Below are 18,062 nucleotides of genomic sequence, written 5' to 3'. Positions count from 1 at the left end.
GGGAAAGGAAAGAGGCGGGGGCGAGGCGGGGCGGGGTGGCGGGTCATGCTCGGGCAGGGCGGGCGGATCCGGCGGGGCGGGCTGGGCGGGTGGAGCATGAGGGCGGCGAGGCGCGTGAGGGCGACAGCGGGCGGCGAAGTGGCCGACAACGGCGATCAATCCGCCTCGGAGTGTGGCGAGGTGCTCTTTGTGTGTAGTTGCTTACAATCTACTCGATGCAGTCACCCCCTCGCATCCGCTCCTCTGCACTCGTCTACATCTGCCTCTGTTCTGCCATCACTGTGCAACCTCACCACTCACACACTTAAACACCCACAAACATCCACAAACACAGCGATAATCACAGACACTGACAAACACCCCACCCCCGCTGTGCGCGCACGCTGCAGCCGCGCCCTACGCCCGCCCCACGATCATCACATAGGTGACATATAGGCCGAGCCGTCCATCCTCCTTCCTCCTCTTCACGCCCTCCATCCTCCTCTACCCATCCGCCCTCTCACTCTTCACGCCCCATATCCACCCCCACCCCACACCATGCAAGCCCTCCCCGTCGCGCTCACGCGCCCCTGCCCCGGCGGCCCATGTGGCGAGAACATCCGCGGTGCGTCTATCTCCGTCTCGGCTGACAACAGGCTGGTGCGCGCCGCGCTGGGTAGTTGTGCAGGAGCACGTCGACACCCCGCACGGATGCTTCGTCGTCGCCGCCAACCGCCTCAAGTGCAGGTACTGCCTGCACACGTTCCCCACGCCGCCGGCGGGCTGGATGCCGCCGCAGCCCACGCGGTGGCCACAGGGGCCGACGGGGCGGTAGCCACGAGCTGGCCATCAGAGCTTGTCAGGCTGGAGCGAAGCACGCCGTGAAGAGAGTCATTTGTAGATACTTTGTAGAGCCACATTTGGCAGATGTACCCGCAATGTTGCATGCTTCTACCTTGCCGCCCTGCAGCTTTGGGTCGAGTGCAGTGGTCCGCCGCAGCGCAGCGCAGCGCTACACCCGCGCCTTGAGTCAGTTCTTCTTGGTGCGCGCAATGTCGATGAACTCGGGCTTGAGCGAGGCGCCGCCAACGAGGAAACCGTCAATGTCAGCGGCGGCGCCGAGGTCGCCGCAGTTCTTGCCGTTGACCGAGCCGCCGTAGATGATGCGGGTGGCGTCCGCGACCGACTGGGAGACAGTCGACGCGAGCCACTTGCGCAGGTCGGCGTGGACCTCCTGCGCCTGGTCCTTGGTCGCGACCTTGCCGGTGCCGATGGCCCAGACGGGCTCGTAGGCGACAACGATGTTGCTGGGGTCAGCATCTACCCGCATCGAGCGGAGCGAGAGGCGGGCGGAAGAGTCACCGGGCGGGCGAGTCACCGGGCGATCTATCCCTCGCCCGCCCGTCTACCCCGCCGCCCACCGCCCAACGCTGCGCGGCAGACATCACACTCACGCCCAGTCCTTCTCCTCGAGCACCTTGGCAATCGCGCCGAGCTGCTTCTGGCACACGTCGTTGGTGACGCCCTTCTCACGCTCCTCAAGAGTCTCGCCGATGCAGGCAATGACCTTGAGGCCCTGGTCGAGCGCAGCCTTGACCTTGTCGGCGACGACCTCCTCGGTGTCGCCGAAGAGGGAGCGGCGCTCCGAGTGGCCGAGGATGACCCAGGGGATGCCGGCGTCCTTGATCTGCTCGGGCGAGATCTCGCCGGTGAAGGCGCCGCTGTTCTTGAAGTAGGCGTTCTGGGCCGCGACCTCGACGGGGGCCTGGATCGTGTCGCGCACCTGGGTGAGGTAGAGCGCGGGCGGGGCGATGACGACCTCTGGGGGTTAGCGGGGAGTCCTGGGGGGGGGGGGGGGGGGGGGGGGGGGTGTCAGTCCGTGTGCGGAGAGCGACGGAGAGTGAGTTATGACGGCGGAGGGACATCAAGCGGCCTCGAGTCGGGATGCGCTGCTCGTGAACCAGCCGCTTCTCAACAGGTCGCAGCTTGCGGCAAACCGCGGCCCAGCGCGCGGCCACGACCTCCTCGAACGACCTCACAGCCTGATCCGCCTGAGAGCGCTGATCGCCGCGTCCCCTTCCCCAAACTCACCGTTCGAGCCGTCAAGCTTGGCGTTGTTGAGGTCGTCGACGATGACCTTGATCGCCTTCTGCGACCCGTTCATCTTAAAGTTGCCGCTGGGGGTTAGCGCGTGAGCGTGAGCGCGGGCAAGGCGTCTCCTTCCTCCTCTCTTCCTCCTCCTCCTCCTCCTCCTCTGCCTCCTCCCTTTTCCCTCCTCCTTCTCCCCTCTCCTCTGCCCTCCTCCTCCCTCCTCCCTCCTCCCTCCTCCTTCATCCTGCACCGCATCGCATGCCCTCACGCCCATACTACTCACCCAACGAAGAACTTGCGCGCCATGATGTCTGATGGATGTGGTGGGAGGGGAATGGTCAAGAGTTGAGATCGGATCAGCGTGGCATCCAGGCGGAGGCGGATTAGGCGGGGCAGGGCTGACACGCGGCTGATTATGACGTCCGGGGTGCCGCCCCATTGCTGGCTGGAATCAACCGGCCAATCCCGCTCCTGTGCGAGCACGCCCGAGTGCGTGCACTGGGGCTCCTGGGGCTTGGCCGCGAGCTCCGACCGTTGTGCCGTCTCCGGCAGGGGCATGCAGCGCCGAGCGCGCCGCGCGCGAGAGTCGCATACATCACGTGGGGCGTGGAGGCGTGTATTACACTGCACGGCTGCACGGCTGCATGGTGTAACACGACGCCGGGGCGCACGAAGCCACCACACAGCTCGTTGGTTGACAGACGCCGTCGCGGAGATATCCATCATGGCCAGGTCAAGTATCTCCATCGCGGCTTATCCCATGCCACTCCCTCCGTCAAGTTTAGCTGCCACACTCGCTGCCACACCCTCTGCCACTCCCTCTGCCACTTCTCTCCCTCCGCCACAACCCCCCCCCCCAACCACTGCTCGATGCCATGCATCCCATGCACTACAACTTCTCCCCAGCCTATTGGCTCGCCGCCTCAAAGCCCGGTGATGGGCCGGGGCCAGGCGGGCCCTGCGCCGGCAATGGCTGCTGGAAGTGGGGCTGCGGTGGCGTCGGGTGCCCCTGGAACGACATCTGCGACATCTGCTGTTGCACTGGGGTCAGCGCCGTCGCTCCAAAACCCACTCTGCGGCGCCTGCGGCCCGCCAGGCATCTGCTGGCCATAGTACATTGGCCCCGGGCCGGGCCGCCCCAGGCCCGGCTGGAAGTGCATCTGTGGCGGAAGGAAGTGCGCGTTGGGCGGCACGCCGTTCGTGTAGTACATTGGCACTAGGGTCAGCGCCGTCGCGCAAAAAGCTCACTGTTCGGGCCCTGCCCTGGCCCGTGGCCGCCCGCCATCTGCTGTGGCATAAAGCCCGGGCTCGGGTACATCATGCCAGGCATCCCCTGCATCTGAGGGGGCATGCCGGGCCGGTAGCCGTAGTACATCATGTTGGGCGGCATGCCCTGCATGGGTGGCGGGGCATGCTGCGCGTGCGGCGACTGCGGATCCTCGCCGTCGTATCCACCAATGTTCGGCGACGCCATCATGGCCTGGTGCGGCACAGGCTGGTTGTAAGCGACACTTGCCCGACGCCCAGTATAGTTCCACGACATGGACACGGTCGCCGCCATAGGCACCTGCCCGTGCTTGAAGGGGTTGAAATCGTCGCGCATGTTGACGGCTATCCGCTTAGGAGGACCGTTAGGGAAGAAGGGGTTCTTCGGCGCCTGTGTGGGTGTCGAAGGAACGGCCATGGCGGGAAGTTTGGCCGGCTGCGATGCGGGGCTCGTGACTGCCGACGCGTCTCCACCAACGCCCGTGCTGCCAGCAGGCTTGAAGACCGCGGCGTTGGCGTTCGGCTTAAACACAAACGCAGACGCATTAGGGTTTAGCTTGCCCGCGCCAGAGGCAATAGACGAGTGGGACGGGGTAGGCGACGTCACAAGGGCAATGTTCTGCGTCGCCGTCTCGGGGACAGGCACGGCAGGCGGCACCTTCGGACGGAACGGGGGAATCTCCGGGATCTTCATGGCAATCTTCTTCGGTTGGGCGGCAGCGGCGCGGGGCGCCTCGGGGGTGGGCGACAAGGCCTTGCTCGGCGAGCTGAGAGGCGACTTGGCGGCCTCGAGCTTTTTGGACTCGAGCCGCTCACGCTCCGCCTTCTCCTCGATCGCCTTCTGCTTCTGCTCGTCTTTCGTGAGAATTGGGAGAATGTCCTTCGGGATAGGCAGAGGGACCTTGAAGTTGGCCTGCCACTTCTTGAACTCTGCGAGCTGGTTGGCCCGCTCGTTCTTCACCATCGACTGCCTCTGCTGCACCACGCGGTCACGCTCCGACAGCACCCACTCGCGAGCAGACTCGACCACACCGCCGATTGGCACTTTGGTGGCGGGCGCACCCTTCAAGTCGGAGCCGTTCGCCTGCTGCTCACGCGGAGCGGAACTAGTGCTGCGGGTCATAGTGGCCGCAACAGGACCAGGACCAAGCGAAGCAATCGCGGGATCCACGGCTGGATCGGCCGACGAGCGGTGCGGACCGGGCGGGGGAGGAGTAACCGACTGGGTAGGAGGAACGAGAGGAAGGGGAAGAGCAATGGGACCCTTTGGCTTGACAGGCTCCTCCTTCTTGGTCTCTTCCTTCTTGACCTCGTCCTTCTTGGCCTCGTCCTTCTCGGCTTCATTGGGCGGCGGCTCCTCTTTCTTGGGCGTCTCCTTGCGTACGGGAAGTCCAGTGGAGCCACCCTTGCGCGCGCCAGGAGGAACATACGCATTGGGGTTGCGCGTAACGCCCGAGTACTTTTCCTCCTCGTCCTTATTGTCCTGTGTCTGCTGGCCACGCTCCTCTGCAACGTGGGGGTTGGCCGATGGTTTCTGCTAGTCAGCCGCGATCCACGCCGCACAAACTCACGGCCATCATCTCGGCTGCGAGTCTATCCGCGTCACGCTCGCGCTTCTTGTAGCCAGGGCCAGAGCGGTCGAGCTTTGTCGTATAAATCTCTTCGTCATAGTCGGTAGTGACACCAAACAGGCGCTCGTTGTCCTTGAACTGATCCCATGGAATGGAGCTGGGCTTGGCGCCAAAGGTCAGAATGTCGCGGTCGGCCTCGCGAGGGACACTGCGGCCATTGGAGGCAGAGCCGTTCGGACCGTGCTCCTCAGGCGCCCAAGGCTTAAGCTCGCGCTCAGAGCCACGCGACGTCGCCGAGATGTCCATGTCTGTCTGGAAGCCTGGGTGTCAGCGCCAGCGAGCTATAGCAATTGGGCGACTAGCGATGACTAGCGAACGACAATGGCGCGTGTGTGCTCAAGGAAGGACTTGCGACCTAAGCACAGCAGCATCATGCCCATGCCAAGTGGCAACCGTTCCGCATGCTATGGGCTATGCAGCATTTGGCCGACACAGATCGCTTGTGCCCGCCCCGTCTGCATCGTACGCACCTTTGCCCTTCTCTTCTTTGCGCATCGGAGCCGCGCCACTGTTGCTCATACGGCGCGCACCAGCGCCCGAACCGGGGACGTATGGCGTACCGCCGGCGCCGGGTGGTGCGCCGCCACGCCCAAAGGTGGGACCACCGCCAGCTCCGCCGCCTCGCCAGGAGGGACCGCGACTGATGTTAGCGTGCGTCTCAAGCAGGAGATGAGGAGACAAAGTAAGCGCAGATAGGGCGCAATGTGGCGCGCGGTGGCGCGAAATGATGCTGCCCGCGCAAGGGGGGGGCGGGGGCCGTATGGTGGCGCTAAGAGTTGGATGTAATGCTCGCAACGACATGACGCGTGTCAAACGCGGTGTGAGGGTGAGGAGAGCAAGCGGCGCGCGCTGATGGGAGGAGACTGCGCGCGGCGCGAGATATAAGAGTGTGGGAAGGTGAATGGGGTTCACTCACCGATACGAGTCATTGCCCACGGCGCCGCCGCCCCTGCCGCCGCGGCCGCGTCCGCGAGACGAGGACGAGGTCATGTTGCGGGCTTCTGTCAGTTGTGTAATGGTGTGGTGTGGTGTGGTGTTGTGTTGGGTGGATGGTGGAAGGTGGATGGGAGGGAGCCCTGGTGAGGGGCGGGAGTGGATTGAAGTTGGTGGTGATGGTGGTTGTGGGAGGGGAGAAGAGATAGAGTGGGAAGGGGAGGAGCGGAAGGAGACGAGGAGGTTGTGTTGTGAAGGTGGTGAGGATAAGTAAGGTGGGGGAGGTAGAGCGCGCGTTGTTGTAGGTATGCTCCGAGTCGCGTCGCGGGGGGGGTGGTGTAGGCGTGGGGGAGGGAGATGCGGTGGTTGTAGTGGTAGTGGTGGTGGTGGTGTGGGGGCTGTGTCGCGCGTTGAGAGAGTGGATGGGAGAGGAGACGAACTCACGGAGAGAGAATGTCGTGTGATGACAAGCTCGGGGGTGCAGAGTACAGAGTACAATGAACGAGTGTCAACGGCGGCCACGACAGTGTTGATGGGATGGAGACTGCTTTGGAGACTGCGAGGACTGCTTGGACTGACCGCGAGGCCGCGAGGGGGGGGGGGGGGGACAACGACCAGCGGGCAGCGGGAGCTGAAAGGCGCGAAGGCGTCGATGGATCGGTGGCCTGGTGGGAGGGGAGACTCCAGCGCGCCCGAGCCTCCACTTCACCACGCGCAGTGGCCACGGAACCTAATCCTCAAACCATCCCTCATCCCCCTCCCCCTCCACCTCCCCCTCCCTCATACCGCACGCGATTCATCCCCCCGCCTATCCGGGGATATCGACATACCGCCGCCGCTGTGGCGTCCACCCACATCCAGCGCACCAATGCATACAGACAAATACGGTCTAGTCATGACCATGAACAATAGATATAGAGAGCGGTGTCTTGGTCCACCATGCACGTGGAATAGTCATCAGATGGGAGTGTGGATCCGTGCCGCCCACAGACAGAGATTACAGTTGGATCCAAAGTTGGGAGATCTGGGCAGCCTCGGTTCAGTAGCATGCCGTTAGGTTCGCCCGCGTCTCGCGAGGCGGAGACACTCGTCCTCGAGCCCCACGACGCGTCGCACCTCGACGCCGCCCTGCTCGAGGATCCGGACACCCTCGCACTGCACAAAGTCGGGCGGCTCCTCGACGCCAAGGTACACGATCTTGACGTGTGCGCGGACCAGCTCCAGCGCGCAGCTTGGCCCGCCAGATGTCCGGACGCTGCACGGCTCCATGGTAGCGTAGCAGGTTGCCTGAGTGAGAATGTCATCGGCGGAGGGAAGGCCCGCGGTCGACTCGAGCTCGCCCATTCGCTCGCGGAAGTTGGCGAGCGCATTCGCCTCGGCATGCGTGTTGCCTGGAATCTGGCGCGAGTAGCCGTCGGCGAGCACGAGACCTGCGGTCTCCCCAGTGATCGGGTGGGCGAAAGTCGAAAAGTGCTCCGTGAGCTGCTCGTAAAGCGGCGACGACACGGGGAGGAAGAGGGTTGATCCAACGCAGAACGCCGTCGGGGAGACGGGGCACTTGAGCGTGAGCTCGAGCGCGTGCTTCATGATCGCAAGGTTGAGAGGGTCTGACGTCAGAGCGGCCATCACAAATAAACTTACCCTCAGGCGACTGAGGTGGTGACGGCGATGGCACAGGAGGTGCGACATTTGGCGTGCCGGACACGTCGATGGTGACCGTCTCGTCCGTGTTCTTGCGCTCGTACACCTTGATCGCGGTGCTGAACGCCGCTTCGCCGGCGCGTGGGACGAGCGCAACGAGCACCTTGGCCTTCTTGCTCGCGCCAAGGGTGATTTGGATGGTGGGCGTGGAGGCCACTTCGCCCTGCGCCGGCGTCACAGCTCCGGACGCGAGCTCGGTGGCCTCGTCAACGTCAGGCGTCGCCGTCTCTTCGGCAGTGGCGGTTGCGACGCCGAGCTCGCCGAGGCGCTTTTGGTATTTGGCGATCTTGTCCGGCTTGTTCTTGCGGCGCGCAATTTTGAGCTTCTGCAGCAAGCCCTCGACTTCCTCCTCCTCGCCCTTGGAGAGCGCGATGCCCGCGTCCTTTTCGTCACGCTGGAGCGATATCTCCGCGAAGGCATCATCGGCATCGGGCGCGGAGACCTCAACGACAAAGGTGCGTTCCGTCTTGGAGGTGTTGGTGATGACAAAGCCAGCGGACGCAGGCCAAGCGCCCGCCTGGCTCGGAGCAAAGTCGAGCCTGGTCACGTCAAGCGAGAATGCAGGCATTTTTCGAACAGTAGCCTTGACAAGAACGCTCTGGTCGTTGTAGTTGTCGAGGACGTTTTCAACGGCAATGGTCTCGTTGTAGTTGCCCACCAATGACGGTGTGAACGAGAATGACGCCACTTCCTTGCGCCCAAATGCCGGTACAATTCCGTACCTGCCAAGGCCCAGTTTGAGGTTGCCGGAAGCAATGGATCCAGAAGTCCGCAGTCGGTACACGCCAACGCACTCACTTCGGTTGTGGATGACAATCATGCGCGACTTGACCTCGCCACGCTCGCATGTACCAAAGTTGATGCTTGACTGCTGGACCTCAAGCACGGATCTCACGCACGACGAGCGGATCACGAGATCGCGCACCGGCAGCTCCGACAGGTCGGCGTTTGAACCCATAATGCCGCGCAGCAGCGCATGGTCGTACTCGAGCAGCTTGATGAAGATGCGCTGCTCAGAGCGTTTGGCACGCGTGGTGATGTGGGGACGCGTCGAGCCATTTGGGGTCATGACGACGACAAGCTGGCGCGACTGCCCTGGCGGCACAGTGAGGACGCGTGCAGGAACAAACTTGCCAGCCGAGATGGTGTTGCGAAGCTCCTTGCGCAGATCAAGCAGACGCCGGACGTACTGCTCTTCCTCTTCAGGGTTGAGGTGGGTGATGGAAGTGGACGCGCGCTTAGCGTCCATATGCTCGATGGCGAGAAGGAGCTCGTCGGGCGTGAGCTTTGTGACGTCGGTGAGGCAGGCAGGGTCCGACTTGAGCTCCAGCCGTCGGCCAGTAAGGGCGGGGGACTTGTTGCCGATGGGCTGCTTGACCACTGGCGTGCGGAGATGCGACGCGGAGGGGCTGCCAGGGGGCCCACCATTAGCCTTTGAGATCTGCTTCGTGGGCGTGGAAGGATCAGCGCGCCGTGTAGACGGGTCGCGTCGGCTGCCACCTGCCGTCGATTTGGGCTTACGCAACCGGCCCTCACGACCGTCCTTGCTGACAAGACCGTTAGATTTGGCAGATGCGGCAAAGTCGAGCTTGAGCGCCTTGGGATGCTGGCCTGAAAGCTTCGACTTGTCCTCCAACGCGATAGTCTCGAGCGTGTGGATACGCTTGGAGTTGGCTCGACACCTGCTCGCAGCGATGGGTGGCCCTGCAGCTAGGTCGAGATGCTCGAGATCGTCAAGCAAGCTGCGGTCCTTGAACACAACCGCGTCGCCGTACAACTGCACCGGCTTGCCGCGGTTGCCCTTCCTCAACGCGGTGTAGAGAACCGTGCCAACGTCCCGCTTATCCTCGTCCTTGTTGGTCCTCTTGATCGACTTGTGACGCGTCGCCACCTTGGTCTTCTCCTTGTTCTCGCCCGAGTTCTGGTCCTGAAGTGACTCGACAAAGCGCTCCTTGAGGTTGCCATTCTGCGGGCGCTCTTCGGCGGGCACGGCGTACTTTGCCACAACAGAGGGGCGATCAGGCACCGTCGGCGCGTCCGTGTCCTTGATATACAACTCGAGATCTTCAGAGTGCGATGCCGAAAGGTCCAAAGTGAGAGGCTTGTGTGTCAAGTTCTGAAACTGGACCGTCCGAACCGAGGGAGAATTGATGACGACAGACCCAAAGTCAAGAAAGTTGCTACCGCCGGGCGTGAGGATCCGGTACAGGTGCGAGTGCAACGTGACGTTGTACACATCCACATTCTTCGAGTGGACCTCGATGAGCTGGTTGTTGGCGCGGTTGAGGTGGTTGCGCACGAACACCTGCTTCTCGTAGTTATCATTGATACGTCGTGGGAAGAAGTCGACGCGCTCCTGCACGGTCTCGAAGGGCGGGATGATAATGACGCTGCGGTTCGTATTCAGCACCTTTGATATCGCGGCGATCTCGACGCGCGCGGATAGTGCGCTGAGGTTCTGAATCGAAATGGTCGTCGACTTGGACGCCCCAACAGTCACCTCACCAAAGTCGATGTTGTGGCCGGACGGGATGGCGATTATCGACGTGCACGACTCGGCCGTGCAGTGGATGACCTTGCGCGACCGGGGGATAGGGCGCGAGCGCTGCGAGGACGGTATCGAGTCCAGGAACACCTTGAACGAAGACGGTCGCAGCGCGCCGGCTATTTCGGGGGCGTTCCGCAAGTCGCGGGCGGGACGGTACATGGCGAACACGCGGTACTCCGTCCCCGGTCGCATGGTGAGCTCCTCGATCTGGTTCGGGATATCGCGGTCGCCGAGGTTGTCAGAGGGACGAAGCTCGGCCGCGGCAGCAGCGAGGGAGTCGTCCTCGTCCGAGTCGGGATCGTCCCGAGACGGGCGGTTGCTGGAAGCTATGGATGTGACACGTGATAATGGCCTACTTGACGGCATCGAGCCCTCGCGGTCGCTGAGGGGGGCGTGCATCTGGAACCACTCATCGGTCTCGAGGTGACGTGATGTGGAAGGGTCGCGCGGGCGCCCGTCGCGCGTGTCCCTCGTCGAGGTGCGTGAGAGCGTTTCCGTGCGCTTGTCGCGTGCCGGACGGGTCGGCATGTCCTCGTCGATATCTTCGCCCGCAACGCCAGCAAGTCGGAAGACCACCTCATACCCTTCCGTCGCAGAGAAGTGAACATCAATGGGCCTGTCACCGATGTTCTTGCACGACACGAGCTTTTTGGCCCATGTGCCGTCAGGAATCTGCCCAAAGTCGAGCGCCGACCCGGACAGGATACGAAGAGTGTCGTCTGTGGCTTCTGTGTGGCATGATCCCACTGCTTGGCACACGACAGCATTGCCACTCTGATGATTGTTGGAGAGGCGGAAGTCAAACTCAAAATTGGCGATAGGCGCCTCAGCGCGTAGAGTGAGCCGAAGATGCCGTGATGAGAGGGGCGGCAGTGGCACTGGCTCGCACGAAGTGTCAACGCCAAAGACATTTTCCGAATCGAGGTCACGAAGCAGGAACCACACCGAGTCCTTGAACGGCGCGTTCGTGATCGATGTCGTCCACACGAGGTCGATCTCGGAGCGGTTCACAAGGAGGAGGTCGCGGTGATAGTCTTGACCGACGACGTTGTCGGTACCAAAGTCGATAGGCAATTGGCCTGTTGTGATTTGAGGCCCAGAAGCGAGGCCTGTCGCGGGGTCAATGACACCCAGGGAGAAGAAGGAGCGACACACGGTCGCAAAGAACGGCACGGTGACGTTCTGATGGGCAGGGGCAGTCATGATGTCGTTCTCCGCCGTGGTCGCGTGCACGAGGATCGACCCGTGTACCGAGAAGGAGCGGTGAACAGGCTCCTGTTTCCGTTGCGCGCTGCTGCTCCCCACGGAGAGTGTGGAGGAAGACAACATCGAGGTTGACACGGATATAGTATCGGACTTGGCTAGGCTGGAGCCCGCCGCTGCGGGAGGTAACCTGCCGCTGGGCGGAGACGATAGCTCAGAGCTGGTTGCGAGGGGGGCGACTCGCGGGGTGAATCCACCCTCCGAGGAAGGGGTAGACATACCCGCAGGCGTCGAAGGTTGCGATGTTGTCGGCTGAAATGCTAGGAAGACGGTCCGAACCTCACCTGCCTTGAGGGACATTGTCACCGACTGTGCTGCGTTGGACGCCGCCGAGGACGCCGATGAAGACGAGTCAGCTTCTGGCTCGTCATCGGCGACCCAAAAGACCACCTGGGAATCGAGGTCGGATGCAACCTCGACATCCACTACGCCCTGAGACACGTTGCGCAGACCAAACGAGCGCACTTTGCGCTGCCCGCCAGCGGCGTCGAGGTATGTCGATTGCAGGTGGATCCAACCGCTCGGAATGTCTGTGACCTGGACAAGCGTGTCCTGAGAGAGTGCCAAGCGGGATGCCAAGGACTGGGGCGGGCGCGCGGATGGCGAGCTGTTGCTGGACGTGTTCGAGCCTGGTGGGGGCACGGGGGGTGGCAACATGCTGTTGATAGGGATGGGGTCGGAGTGGGCGGGTTTGTCATCGTCTTTACTTTCAGGCTGAGAGCATGAGCCCGATGCGGCGGAAATGTACCCCTCTGCGAAGCCGATGATGCCCTTGACGCCGGCTTCGACTGCGTGTTCCAGTGACTGGACCAGCTGGGACATCGTGCGAGGTCCTAGTTGTGATTGGGGATGCGGTCAAAGTGTGCGGACTTGGGGGGAGGGCAGATGTGAGGGGGGGAGGAGAATGAGAGGAGAGGAGTAGGATGATCGTCGGAGGTAGTAATCGGGGAGAAGACTTTCGGCGAAGGCTTCAGCTGTGTCGACGATATATGTCGAAGCTGAGGGCGGGGTAGCGCTGGTGGCGCGTCTCGCTCAGTGTTGACGATTCATTGTGGACTGTTGGGGGGGAACTGTCACGCGAGCACGACGCTACGTGCGATGGATAGAGCGCGAGGCCTGATAGCCAGAGGGCTGCAAGGCAGTGGGCGGGGCGAGTTGGGTGTGGGGCTGAAAAGCGGGGAAGCCTGGGCGCGGTCTGTGCGTTGCGTGGCGATGCGATCTGATGCAAGAGCGAGATGGATGGAGGGATGGAGGGATGAGTTGGCGCAATCTTGGTGCCCTCTTGATCTCTTGAATTGGCAAACTACCACGATGCAACTTTGTCAACAAGGTGCCACCGGGTTGGGGTCCACCAAGGATGCGATGGGGAGCGGAGAGTGGTCGCACGAGTAGATGGATGTGTCGTGTGCGCGTGTATGGTGGGGGGGAGGAGGAGATGCAAAGGGGATAGATGTGGGTTGTGGGGGGATACGTGAGTGTCCTCTCCAGTTAGGGAAGGAAATGAACAGCGACGAGGTCGCGTGCCGACGAAGGCGGAGGTTGGGGGAGTGGGTGATTAGAGCGTGGGTAGTGATGGGGATGAGGAGGAGATGGGAGGGTGTGTGAGAGGGGGGGGGGCCGATGGCGACGGAGTAGTGTTGAGCAAGCTGGAGATGGAAGGAGGATGCGATGATGGCCGAGGTGTCGAGAGCGAGCGGGGAAAGGCAAGGAGCTTGCCAAGGAACGGATTGGCCGTGTTGATTGCAGACTTGTTCTTTCTTTGTGATTGTGTGCCTTGTTATTAAGATTATCAATAATACTAATACTCGTCGTCATCGAATACACATGCACCGTCAGCATTATTACTTTACTCCAGCAGCAAAGAATTGCTCCTCAATCCTCGGCTCATTTCCGCACCTCTCTTCACTCGAGCCTTCCAGCTTCCAGAGCATTTTCTTGCGTTCCATGCACTTGTTGCCGGCCCAAACTCCCTACGGCCGCCGGTCACCCGCCCCATGCTCCCATGCTGCCCATGCAGGCCACGCGGGACAGGGTCAGGCCCCGGATCACTCGCCATGCACCAGCCAAACACATCCGCGTCATCGTCATCAACTCATCTCATCACCTCTCCGCTCCAGCTCACTCATCCTTGCCTGCCGCTTCTCATCCGCCCCACAATGATCAAGGCTTCCACATCCCTCTTCTAATCATGACTGATCATGATCCTCAACAACTCCCAATCTCTATCTATGGCTGTTTTGATGCATTACCGGGGCATGTACCTATATACTCCCGCCTACAGACATCTAGCCGATGGCCGACTCCCGCCACCAGCGCATGCGCGTTGCGTTGCATTGCGCCTCGTCGTCGTCGTCGTGTTCGCGTCCCAAAGTTTGCCGCCGCAGTGTGCCGCCGGCTAAAACGCATCTAGTCGCTCTCTGTACGTCAGTCAGTCCATGCCATCAGCTGCCTCGAGACCCCTGGGTGATCGGTGCACGACCATCACCCTGGAGACTTCGCGTTACGCACCAGAAATGAGGGCGAGAATCATGCTGCGCGTTAGCTTCTGTTTCTGCGTGCGGCGTGGAGCTCACCGGTAGAGGTAGTAGAAGAAGGAGATCAAGTAGAAGCCGAGCTTGATAAAGCTCTCCTTCTTGTGGCCCGAGAGCGTCCGGAAGATCTCTGTGGCGTCGTACATGTGGTTCTTCTGCATGATCCTGCATGTTAGCGTGACGGCGAAGAGGAGGGCGTACTTGTTGACGTTGAAGGCGACCAGGGGCGCATTGAGGAGGAACGCAAGCCACTGTCCCGACAACAGGAAGAGGAGGGTCAAAAAGGCGTGGGCGATCATCTCGGGAAGCACAAACTGGCGTCAGCTATTTCAGAGGGCGGCGCACTTGATTGAGCTTGTTGCAGAGGTCAATGGGGTTGATGTAGTCTGCGCGTCAGTTGGGGATACTACCGATATGGCTGTTGCGGCTGCAAGAAACGCACCGCACTCGAGATCAGAGAACATGATGATCTGGGGTTAGCCAGGGGCTCGGAAGTCAGTAGCCAGAACGCGCAACGCACAAAGAAGACCATGGTGAACAGGAGCACCGCGGCCATGATGACCGAGAAGAGGAACAGCCATCCTGATGTCAGCGACTAGAGCGCAAGAGAGAAGCTTATCGCGCGTGCAGACGCGCGCAGCTCCTCGTAGTCGGAGGGATGAGGGCGCACCTTCGCCACCCATTTTGAATTGTTGTTGTTGTTGGAGCTCGTGAGATTAAAAGGTTAGGGGCTTGAGTTGTTGGGAGCGATGAACGGGGATGGGAGGAGGATGAGATGTGAGAGTCGCGTGTCGAGGTGTACTACAGGCAGGGTTCAGGCCACCCAGGCGAGTATGATTTCATAGCCACCCCTCCTTTTGCCGATAATCCCGCAGTGCGGCGTGTTCCCTTGAGGCCCCGCATCTCGAGCTCTCCAGACGCGTTCCACCTCCACCCCATTCATCAACTCGTGTTTGTTCATCCAGCTCTCCTCTTCCTTCCCCTTCTCATCCCTCCTGATCATCTACATCATGTCCCGCGCAAAGCCAAAGCCGTACGACCGCGACCGCGACCGCGACCGCGACCGTGGCCGCAACCTCGATGCGCCGTGGAAGCACGACCTCCACAGTTCGCACTCCCTCGCCGCGCGTCTAGACCGCGGCTCTTCGTCGGGAAGCGCATCCCCATCCCTCCTCAACCGTCTCGGCGGAGGATCCGGGTCTGGGCGAGGCAAGGAGCTGCTTCCAAGCTCCACAAAGGGAGGGATGTACGGCTTCGATTCGAAACCCAACGCCGGAGTCGAGCTGCTTCCTTCAACGCCTTCCTCCAAAACTGCCCAGCCTTCCCGCGCCCGCCGAGGACAGGCTGGCGACGAAGCAGGTCGCACGCTGGCCGCAAAAAGCATAGCAGCGATTACGGGGCGTGTACGTGACCGCGACACTCTCAGCATTGTCGGCGCGGCGCGTAGCACTTGGGTGAAAGTAGAGAGACTCGCTAGGGGCACGACGGCGGAAGATGTCAAGGTGAGTTGCCCGAGCGTTGTTGATGCAGGGATGCGCTGACAGCAGTCGGCTTTCGCCCACCACCCTATTGGTGGCGCACGAGTTTCGTCTCGCCCATCCGACCGCACCGTTACGGTCGAGCTCGAGATGCCTGACCGTGAGGCCGCGCTCGCGGTTGTGAAGGAGTACGATGGTGTGCCGGCCGACGGGGAGACGCTGCGCGTGGCACTGGTCGGAGCTAGAGATTTGGGCGCGCGCCTGCGTCGTGATGTTGAGCCTGAGAAGCCAAAGCAGCCCGAACGCACGGGGTGAGTGATTTTGTGCGCCAGCGGCCTTCAGCCCAGTTTGGGTAAGGGGGCAGTTGGGCCAGTTCATGTGTCAAGACAGCCGCTGACAGCAGCAAAATGTACGCTGATCAGATTGCGGATGCCCCAGTGATCACCGTGCCCCAGGATCGCAGGGAGGCAAGGGTGGACCGGGGCGGTGGCTCGCTTGCGTCGCGGATGGGACGGCGCTAGGCTAGGTGCGACGATTCTCACATTCATTCCGGCCGGTGGCTACGATCTGGAGGCGCAGGGCGACTCTGGCACAATGGACCCACGACGCGTGCGCACACGCAGCTGTTGTACGATATGCAATGCCTGTCTCTTCTTCACAGCATACAATCGATCGCATCTGTCTACTCCAACGTACACACAGCGGTATGAAGCCACAGACCAGAACCAGAGTCAGGACAAAATCACTACTTGGGAACAAGGACGGCGCAGAGCACTATAACGAGAATGACTGCAATGCCAGCAAGGACGGCACACGCGATCGCGCACCGCCGCGCATACTTGAGCTCGGTCTATCGTCAGCGCGCCCGCACCGCACCCACCTCGCGCACGATCGACAGCATCTCCACGACCGTCTGCTTCTTCTCCTCGTCCGCGCCGTCGTACTTGAGCGGGCTCCAGAGGCTGGCGTCAGCTGGCTACGCAGGAACGCACATAAACATCCCGATGACCCAGAAGGGGGGGAAGAAGAATCCCCAGCGCCACAGCGTCGCGGCGAGCGTGATGGGTTCGTGTGTCGCCTCGTAACGCGGCAAGCGTTCGCGCGTATCCGGCTCGCCGACCGCGAGGGATGGCTGCGAACGCGAGGCCGAGCGCGAGGCGTCGCTGACGAGCTCGACGGTCGAGTAGCGCGGGAGGCCGCCGAAGAAGGGCGCGTGCGAGTGCGTCGATGGGTGCGAGTGCGCGCTCCCGTTGTGCCGGTGGTACGAGCTCGGCGGGGTGGGGGTCACGGGCGGCGAGGGGGGCGGGGTGCCGCCGCGCCGCGGCGGGTCGACGGGGAGCGTGTACGGCCGGGTCTGGGAGGCGGCAGAGAGCGTGCTCAACGCCGACATGGAGGAGACGGAGGGGCCGCGCGGGCGCGGCGGCGGCGGGGGGAGGGGTCCGTCGTCGAGGAACGCCATGAGCTCGGCGTTGCGCCGCGCGGGCCGCTTCGTGCTCGCGCCCGGCGGCGCGGAGAGGGGCGCGGACGCGCTGCCGCAGCTCGTGTCGATGCTCAGGGCGTGTCCGAAGTCTGCGTCCAGCATCGAGGGGACGGGCTTGCGGCGGCCGCGCGAGGCGCGGAGGTGCGCGGTGGCGGGGCGTTGTGGGGAGGCGGGGGGCGGGGACAGGATGTCCGTCTCGGACTTGGAGCGCATCATGCTCTCGCCGAGGAGGTCGGGCGGGGGCATGGAGGACGTGCGTTTGGGGAGCGACGCCGTGCTCGCGGGCGCGGAGAGGGGGTCGTCGAGCGCGAGGGTGTGGATCGAGAGGCGGAGGGTGGACCGCTGCGGCCGGCGCGGCGGTGAGGGAGCGTGGTCGCCCATGGCGACGGTTTTGGCGGCGAGAGAGTGGAAAGGGGGAAGTGGGGGGAGTCCGGAGAGGATAGCTGTAGCGAAGAGGCAGAGATGAGGACGGGCCGGTGAGCGAGGAGCCGAGGATGGACGAGATGGGCTGGGTGGCGGGGGAGGGGCGTGCGTTTAATATGGAATGTCAGTGCGTCGTCACCGCGTGTGTAAGTGCGCTTTTGCGTGATCGAGCGATGTTTACGCAGCGCGCAGCGGGCGGCGAGGTGGGCACACGGGGCCGGCGGCCGGGCTGTGTGGATGGTGACGGCTGACTGACCAAGCCAGCGGCCAGCGATCTGGTGATGAGTGAGTGAGTGCTGCGGGTAAGAGGAGTAAGAGACAAGCGCGGTCCGGGCGTCGCCAGCTCCCAGTCGTCGTCTACGGCCTGGAGACGATTGCGGCGCTGCTTGCATCCTCGGAAGAGCTAGTGGCATGTCAAAGTTTGTGATATGCAAACTGAGGATCCCTGGTAGAGCTCGGGGACGCTCATTATGTTGACGAATAGCACGCTGTTGTTGGCGAGCCCTGGTGGTCCGAGCGTCATTATCGGCCGGGGTCGAGCACAAGCCAAGCCTGCCGTCGCCATCCGCCGTCAGAAGACAAGTGCGCAGGGGTTACCTGGGACATGCGACATAGCGGGGGGGGCGTTGACGGGCGTCAAGATCTGGGGAGATGAAGTGGGAGGAGGACAGAGTGAACAAGTGCAGAGTGTGGAATGGAAATGAACAACTGCGTGCGGAAGACAAAGAGTGGAGGCGA

The 18,062-nt window shown here is 62.4% G+C and overlaps 5 protein-coding genes across 5 annotated transcripts; 1 reads left to right on the top strand and 4 right to left on the bottom strand.

Moving 5' to 3' along the window:
• Positions 1 to 1,009: 1,009 nt before the first annotated feature.
• Positions 1,010 to 2,376, bottom strand: COLE_05246 (uncharacterized protein; the record flags this gene model as incomplete). Its single annotated transcript, XM_018421578.2, has 4 exons — positions 1,010 to 1,286; positions 1,434 to 1,800; positions 2,071 to 2,156; positions 2,354 to 2,376. 4 exons carry the CDS (start codon positions 2,374 to 2,376, stop codon positions 1,010 to 1,012), a joined length of 753 nt encoding a protein of 250 aa, XP_018275507.1.
• A 601-nt stretch (positions 2,377 to 2,977) lies between these two features.
• On the bottom strand, positions 2,978 to 5,957 carry COLE_05245 (uncharacterized protein; the record flags this gene model as incomplete). The annotated part of the gene is made up of 6 exons (XM_018425614.1): positions 2,978 to 3,111; positions 3,143 to 3,286; positions 3,319 to 4,870; positions 4,908 to 5,227; positions 5,438 to 5,607; positions 5,884 to 5,957. 6 exons carry the CDS (start codon positions 5,955 to 5,957, stop codon positions 2,978 to 2,980), a joined length of 2,394 nt encoding a protein of 797 aa, XP_018275506.1.
• A 996-nt stretch (positions 5,958 to 6,953) lies between these two features.
• Positions 6,954 to 12,234, bottom strand: COLE_05244 (uncharacterized protein; the record flags this gene model as incomplete). The annotated part of the gene is made up of 2 exons (XM_018425613.1): positions 6,954 to 7,507; positions 7,542 to 12,234. 2 exons carry the CDS (start codon positions 12,232 to 12,234, stop codon positions 6,954 to 6,956), a joined length of 5,247 nt encoding a protein of 1,748 aa, XP_018275505.1.
• Positions 12,235 to 13,981: 1,747 nt separating this feature from the next.
• COLE_05243 (uncharacterized protein) lies at positions 13,982 to 14,499 on the bottom strand (the record flags this gene model as incomplete). The annotated part of the gene is made up of 5 exons (XM_018424461.2): positions 13,982 to 14,108; positions 14,145 to 14,257; positions 14,289 to 14,329; positions 14,386 to 14,413; positions 14,464 to 14,499. 5 exons carry the CDS (start codon positions 14,497 to 14,499, stop codon positions 13,982 to 13,984), a joined length of 345 nt encoding a protein of 114 aa, XP_018275504.2.
• Positions 14,500 to 14,953: 454 nt separating this feature from the next.
• COLE_05242 (uncharacterized protein) lies at positions 14,954 to 15,942 on the top strand (the record flags this gene model as incomplete). Its single annotated transcript, XM_018427007.2, has 3 exons — positions 14,954 to 15,445; positions 15,491 to 15,732; positions 15,825 to 15,942. The coding sequence occupies 3 exons, from the start codon at positions 14,954 to 14,956 to the stop codon at positions 15,940 to 15,942; spliced, it is 852 nt and encodes a 283-aa protein (XP_018275503.1).
• Positions 15,943 to 18,062: the final 2,120 nt, after the last annotated feature.

Source organism: Cutaneotrichosporon oleaginosum, assembly GCF_008065305.1.
Source record: "Cutaneotrichosporon oleaginosum strain ATCC 20508 chromosome Unknown ATCC20508_contig04, whole genome shotgun sequence".
Classification (NCBI taxonomy): domain Eukaryota; kingdom Fungi; phylum Basidiomycota; class Tremellomycetes; order Trichosporonales; family Trichosporonaceae; genus Cutaneotrichosporon; species Cutaneotrichosporon oleaginosum.
This window is presented reverse-complemented; position numbering and strand designations above follow the sequence as displayed.